A 7,695-nucleotide genomic window follows, 5' to 3' on the forward strand; every position below is an offset into this window, starting at 1 on the left:
TTTCTCATAGATAAAAGCCTGTTTAAATGCAAATGGGACACTGTAAATGACAAACAACATAAAACAAGGTTCGCAAAATTTTGAACTAATAGGGCATGTGAAGCGAAGGTAAACAAGGAAAATGTTATGTGGCAACACTGATTTTGAGCATTTTGAGCAAGTTTGTTAAAATTGTTCACTTGACAAGCCCTGTGCATTGTTTAGGATTTTGAGGATGGAAAAATAAGGCAAACATCGTAGCCAACCTGCACTCGCTCTTAAAAATATGACATTTTTGTGCAGTTATGTCACTAATAAACTCTTGGTTCAATACATAGAAAATCATAACTAGAATGCTTAAGCTCAACAGGAGCTGTACCGCATAAGCATGTTTTCAGGTCAGCTGACGCTGGTGGAAATGGGACAAAGATATTTCGTGAAAGCTTGCTTCAGGCAAGCTGAATTATTCTCATGAAACGTTTGTTATTCCTCTTTAATCTTAATTTCTTTTGAATCTTACAAACATTAAGGTAGAAAGAGCGGTAGAATAATAAAAATCATGCTTTTTGGGGCATAATACACGTATAATGTCGAAAAAAGATTGGGACATTAGTAAAGCAAGTCACGTACTCTATTGATTGCCCTTGCATAGCAACACATCTCGAAAGTGCAATAAAATGTATCCGAAATTGCAACGCAGAGATGAGGTTTGGAAATTCGTTTCAATCTTCCAATAATGTGCTTGAAAGTGGGCGGCTTGATTGCACCTTTACATAATCAAGGTAATGCCAAGACCTCTGGAGGTCAGCCTGAACCCAGGCTTGTTCCTTGCGTTTCAGTTAAGTGTTTCCATCACATAGATGAAAGCTTTGACTTGAGCCCCATGTTAACCCCTTCAAAAAAATTCTTAAAAATGTGGTCATACAACTTAGAAGAACCCGTTTTATGAAGCGTGCTAGACGAGAGTGATTGCTTGACAAGAGGCAAGTTTTCAAATGCCGGTACCTCCAAGTTAAGGCTTGGACATTAATAAGAATGACCGTCTGCTCACCACTAAGGCAAGTGTATTTTCATACCGCTTAACGTCTAAGCTCCTAACTCCGTGGTAGGATCTTTAAATAACCGGTCTAAGGAGTCGTATTAGGGGTTTCTACTCTGAATTTGGACGAGCCGTCAACGATTCAAATTTGTATCATAGTTGTCCTAAGTAGGTTGACAACGAATGAAACATTTTGCCCACCAGCCACAGCTGAGACGAAAACATGCGATCGCAGCGCCCTTGATCGATCTATATATGAAGTTATCTATGGTTCAATACATAGAAAATAGTGCTTCAATAATCCGGAAAACTGAATTAAATGACAAATTCAGTCTATGCCCAGTACTGTTTGGCTGAAATATTTGTCTTCCTCAAAATACTCAATATCAGGGTTGCAGAACTACATTTTTCTTGAAGTATTATTTTTTGGTCTCCACTTCCGTGTGTAAAGTTTGGGGACGTTTAGGCATGCAATTTTTCAATAACATAAGAAGTTTCCAAGTTTTTTTTTGCCTTGAAAACACCTAAAAATATCACAATTATTTTTTAAAAATTCGTCCGAGCCCTGTTTATCAAAATAACAAGTTTTGGCTTGTAGCTACTCCTCACAATTGTATAGCGACGCCCAAAGACGCAGAGGACGAATTATAATCTTGAAGTGACATTCGGACCAAATTTCTAAACATAACATCAATAAGAGAATGGCCCGAAAACAGGATTAAGGGGCTTCATACTACCTAGACCAATTGACAAGCAACTCGAGGTGTATTATTCTCCACAGAACTTAAAACGACAAGCACGTCTTCACACAAGAGATCCTGTCATGAAAGTATTTTCAATTGGAAAGCAAGACGAATAGATCTGCGATTGGAGAAACAAAATAACTGAAATGAATTTCTAAAATCTTGTGGGAGTGACTACGAAGCGATTCTCGGACATAAGGGCGTTGCGTTGTTGGCTAACATCGTAGCTCACCATTTACCACACATGGGTCTCGCGAATTTCACTGATGATTTGACTGGCCTTTTGAAGAGCCTGAAAAATAGACCAAAAGCAAATTTAGTTTTCAGTGGCGAGGATTCCAGTCCAATTCAGACCCCACTGGATGAGATTCTTACCTGAAGCATCTCGGCCGCCTCTTTACGGCGTTGTCCTATGTGCTCAGATTCGGCGAGCAAACTCGCAATCTGATCTTGCTTGTAGAGGGAGGAAACGAGCTCGGATTGGAGATTATCCTTCACGTACGAGACGAGGAAATGCATGATAGCTTTAGGCACGGTATCCTGAATGCTCTTCCGAACAATGTAGAAGTAGGCTTTGATCAGGCGTTCTGAAAAGGGAAAAACGGTTAGATCTCATGACCGAAGGCATCGAAGTGCATGCACTAAAGGACGGTTATCTTTCATTTGCCTCACCGATCACTTCACAATCGCGTTGCTCTCGATCACTTAATTTGCGAGACTGATGACTGGGTACCTCAGGGAGAAGATTGACTGGTTTGATTGGAGTGTTACCGCTCATTAGGGCGTGAGTGGCCGGTGCTCCTGATTCTGGCCCGCGGGACGAGTTTGAGGCCTCGTCATCTTCACCTTGGTCTTCGCCCTTGGGTGCGGGCAGAATATTGTTAAGCCAGTTGGAAGCGTTACTGTTACCCATGGCATCGCCCACTTTCGAACCCCTGGATAGGTTATCTTTGTCTTCCAATGGGAGAACGCCATTGGGGGCGGCCCCACCCCCATAATGGACCGTGAGCGGTCGGTTGCGTTGCGCTCGATTGTTGGTGGCCGCTTTTTCGTTGGCAGTACGACGAATCACACTGCCTCGGTCCTCGCTCATCATGGCACCGGCCAACATGGCATCTTGATGAAAATCCGGATGTTTCGTATTGATGTAGGACAGCTCGATGGCCACTAGATTCTCGACCATGGTGTTGGTGGGTGGAAGTCGGGAGCGCAACAGATTCGTGACCACATCGATAATCTTCTCATGGAGGCGGGGGAAACGAAGCATCTCCTGCTGAACCTCGTTGCCACAGTGTTGGATGATTCGCTGCATCTCTTCATGGACCAACTCGATACAGCGCACAGAGGGCTCCTCGAGTCGACCGATTTGTCGCTTGACCAACAACTCAAAAGACACTTCCGGCACAAAGAGCGCGGGTCGGGGACCCGTGGCGTTACGAATGGCCGTCAGAATGTCCATGGCTGTCAGACCTGCCAGAGGATGAATTGAGTCCAGGGTACGACCGAAAGTCTCGTGGAATATGTAACAAATCCGGGCTCCTCCACACCTGGAAAGGAATCAGACGGTCATCATCAATCACATCGGTTTGATCACACATTTACGATGGTGGCTCACAGTTCTGAGGTTTCGATGTTCCGGGAGGTCCCGTCTAGAGTGGCCACGTAGGCTGAGGCAAATTTGGTGATAATTTGCAACAAGGTGGTGTTCTTGTCGCCCACATCTTCGCCATAAGAGTTCAAGAGCGACTGAAACTGGGCGGCCATGACATTGACACGGGTTTTGAGCTCCGGGAGACAGTCTCGAATATGGTGCATGAGGAGGCGGTTGAGCGTTTTGGCCAGATACTGAGTCCCGTTTCGCGTGGCGAGCGTGGGGTACTTGCGCTGTAGAAACGATGCCTCGTCCTTCATCTGGTCCGTGATGGACTTTTTGTCTTTAATATCTTGCTGCGAGCGATTGATCACACCGATAATGCCCAATTTGACGGGGATAACGCGTCCGCACAAAATGTCGATGGCGTCCGTGCCTAGTTAAGGTAAAAGCATAACAATCCTGCGCATGCAGATGCTATCATCACTAGGGACGGCAAACTGTGTAACATAACAAAGGCTTTAAGAGACAACAAGGTGCAAAATGTAAGCCCAAAATGTGCATAAAAAGGTGCAAAAAGGTGCAAAAAGGCCAAAACGTATAAAAAGGTGCAAATAAAATCAAAGAAAGAGTATTCAAACATTTTTTTCATAGTAGCACGAATTTGATAACCGCATTCTTTAAAAACGAATTTTGCCTCAATTTTGGACCAAATTGACAACTGTTTTGTAAATTGGGTCGAGGAATGCTTCCCCTTTGCCTATTTTTCTCTTTTCCCAGCAACAGGTCTCCAACATTGATCTACTTTTTACATTGATCTAACTGAAAAAATGAGGGAATTTTTCTTCCTCAAAAAGAGAACGTAGTTAGCCTGGAGGAGCTAAGGAAGTCAGCTTTATTGCGTTTTTGGGGGCTGGTTAACTATCTTAGCGCCCTGCTTAGATTGTCTCTTGACTTGTGATTGACTTGTTTCATTTCTGTTCTCCCTTGTTTCTCAAACAAAATTTTGGGCCTGCACAATAAATATTTGATATCAATTGACCAAAATTAAGCTTCTTATGTCTTTATTTTGGTGGCAGCTTTGGATATCAAACTTTGAAACTGATTCTAACGCAAATAAAGTTCTGATTTCCGCTAAAATAAACAGTTTTATGCCAAATGTGCAAAAAAGTGCAAAATAGAAATTAAAAGGTGCAAATAAAGGTGACTAGTGCAAATGTGTCAAAAAGTGGTTTTTAGTGACAAAAATTCTTTTTCCACAATTTGCCCGTCCCTAGTCATCACGTTAAGTCTCAGTTGATCCGCGGATGGGTGGAAAAACCAGCGACATTCAAAGTCTATTCTTACCCGCATCCATGAGATCGAGTTTAGTGATGACGGCCAGCGTTCTTCGGCCGTCCTGATCCACGTCTTTGGCCAGCTTGAGACTCTCTGAAGTGGCGATATCGGCATTGGCGGCGGACACGGCCAAAATAATGGAATTGGGATTGGTAATATATTTGAACAGAAGTGATCGAATCTGGTTCTCGATATCATCGGGCTGGTCACCCACGGGCACCTAATCAAAGGAACAATCCCAGGAGATGAATGGTTCAAAGGGTGGAGACTAGCCTCTGTGTTCCACTGGCCGTGGGCAAACGGGCAGTTTTTACCTTGGTGAGTCCGGGCAAATCGACCAAGGTCAAACTCAAGACATGGGCCGAATAGTACTTGAGCGAGATGGGCTCAGGACAGATACCCTTGTTATCGCCGGCCATGCGGTCCGTCTCACGCTCGATCTCGCGGCGGATCTCATCCTCGTCCGTGTAGACCTGGTCCTTGGTGTGGAGGAACTTGGCCCAACTGGTGCGGTTGAGCGTACCGTCTTCGGCGCAGCGATGCACGCGGTCATCCTCGGGCGTGTAGATGAGCTGAATGATGAGGGGTCGTCGGGTGACGATGCCCGTACCGCGCGGCAAGATGCTCTGCCCCACCAAGGACTCCATGACCGAGCTCTTGCCCGAGCTCTGTCCGGGACCGGAAAAGAGGGAAAAAAGACCAATCAAGGCGCAAGGCTCAAGGCGCAAAGCGCAAATGGATATTAGACGCATATTAAGATAGCTGGCTACACAAAAAGCCGAGCGACCCAGTCTGACTCAAGTCAGCCTGGACCGGCCCGTGGCGGGTCTGAGAAAGCCCCAGCGGAGCGGGAGACGGGGTCCACTTACCTGAGCGCCACCCACCACCAGCCGGGTCCACGAGCGAGGCAGTCAAGCACAAACGACCCCCGGGTCAGCGGGTACCCTGCCCAAGAACCGATGAATTGGGTAGGGCTGGCCCCTGTCTGCGTTGGTCAATCCCCAATCTCTAAATTCTAGACCCGGAGATCCCGAATCGGGTGCGATCCAGCAATCCGAGTCACGGAGAGAGAGAGAAAGTGAGCCAAAGGCCAATGGAGGAGGAGTGATGCTTGTTGTTGATGATGAGGAACATGATAATATGACGAAAGAGGTCGTGGGGGTCGTATCCGTTTTTTCAAAAATAATTCCATCCGAGGTTGCGTGAAATCACTGAAAGCGTGGCTAGCTGGCACATGGGTCATCTCTTCCCACCCAGTTATACCTATCATTGACTTCCACCAATGGTAATGGGCTACTGGCGCTACTGGGCAGTATTCTGACACCCTGGCAGAACTTCGAGATGGGAAGCCACAAGACTGAGGAGGTTGTGGGCCAGGCCAGATCAGAATGTCCACAAAATGGTTGGGCAGAAAGCAGATTCATGCACTGCCATAACTTGATTAAGGCTTAGAATGTGCCATTCACTAACTTGAGCTAGAACAGTTCAAATTGAACCTGTTTAAGTACAATACATACATTCTTGATTGTTGAATTTGATACCTTAACTCAAGCCATTTTTTCTTCTACTTTAGGCTTACATTTCACATGTGTAGATGCCACTCAATCAATGACATGGCTTAAGTATTTTTAAAGTAACTGTTTTAAAAAACTCACCCTAAAATGAAAATTTGGACAGACTTCTGGATCTAACTTTTCTGCTCCCCAATCTGAATTTTAACATAATTTAAATCTAATCTAAATCCCAATACAAAACATTGCTTTATCCATCCTGAAGCTAGATCCAATTTGATTTGGAGCTGATCAAATTTGATGCCCGGCTCTAATGCATCTCTCTCACTAAGAATCTATTTCCCTGGTTCTTCATTGCCAATGGTCACTCCGTTTTCCCCATAGAAAACCATAACTAGAATGCTTAAGCTCAACAGGAGCTGTACCACATGAGCATGTTCTCAGGTCAGCTGACGCTGGTGGAAAAGGGACAAAGATAATTCATGAAATCTTGCTTTGGGCAAGTTGAATTATTCCTATAAAACGGTCTTTATTCACGTTTTCTTTCAATTTCGATTGAATCTTACAAATATACACATAGAAAGAGCGGTAGAATAATGAAAACATGCTTTTTTTTGGCATAACACACGTAACATGTCAAAAAAAATGGACATTGGTAGAGGAAATCACACACTCTTTTGATTGCCCCTTGTTTGGCAACACATCTGGAAAGTGCAACAAAATGTATCCAAAACTGCAACGCAATGATGAAGTATTTGGAATTTGATTTCAATCTCCCAACAATGTGCTTGAATGTGGGCTATATGATTGCACCTTTACGTAACCAAGGTAATTCCAAGACCTCTGGAGGTCAGCATGAACCCAGGCTTGTTCCTTGCGCTTTAGTTGAGTGTTTCCACCACATGGATGGAAGCTGCAACTTGAGACTCATTACAACCCCTTCAAAATTTGGTTCTTAAAAATGTGGTCAGACAGCTTGCTCAAACGGGTTTTATGAAGCGTGCTAGAGGAGAGTAATTACTTGACAAGGAGTCATATTAGGGATTCTACTAAGAATTTGGACAAGCCATCAATGATTCAAATTTGTAATATGTATAGGTACTCTAGGTATCTTGACAACGAATGGAACATTTTGCCCACTAGCAACAGCTGAGACGAAAACATACGATCGCAGCGCCCTTCATCGATCTGTAAATGAAGTTATCTATGGTTTTCCCCTTCTCTTCTCAGTTCTCACAGGTCTCACAGGTCCATATGTGGTTGAGAGAGCGGAAATTCTTCCTGGACGTCAGAGACAACACACGCAACCTGGGAATAATCTCAATTGAAAAAATGAAGCGATCCCACGAACTAGTTCTTGACTGTATCCCTCCAATTACCATGTTCGAGTCTCACAATAGGAGAGAGGGCTAGGCAGAGAGCTCGTGAAGCGAACTCGAGAGTCGAGAGGCCCAAACTAAGGCCCACCCATCAAGCAAGCAAGCATGGGAGCAG

General features: G+C 44.6%; 1 protein-coding gene across 1 annotated transcript; it reads right to left on the reverse strand.

Moving 5' to 3' along the window:
* Window positions 1-1,764: 1,764 nt before the first annotated feature.
* LOC131890974 (dynamin-1-like protein) lies at window positions 1,765-5,358 on the reverse strand (the record flags this gene model as incomplete). Its single annotated transcript, XM_059240436.1, is given in 6 exon segments — window positions 1,765-2,053; window positions 2,137-2,348; window positions 2,434-3,308; window positions 3,377-3,788; window positions 4,700-4,910; window positions 5,005-5,358. Coding segments are annotated over 6 exon segments (2,121 nt in total), but the record flags the coding sequence as incomplete, so codon positions are not given.
* Between the last annotated feature and the right edge of the window lie 2,337 nt (window positions 5,359-7,695).

The sequence above is a fragment of the Tigriopus californicus genome, chromosome 11, assembly GCF_007210705.1.
Source record: "Tigriopus californicus strain San Diego chromosome 11, Tcal_SD_v2.1, whole genome shotgun sequence".
NCBI lineage: Eukaryota > Metazoa > Arthropoda > Copepoda > Harpacticoida > Harpacticidae > Tigriopus > Tigriopus californicus.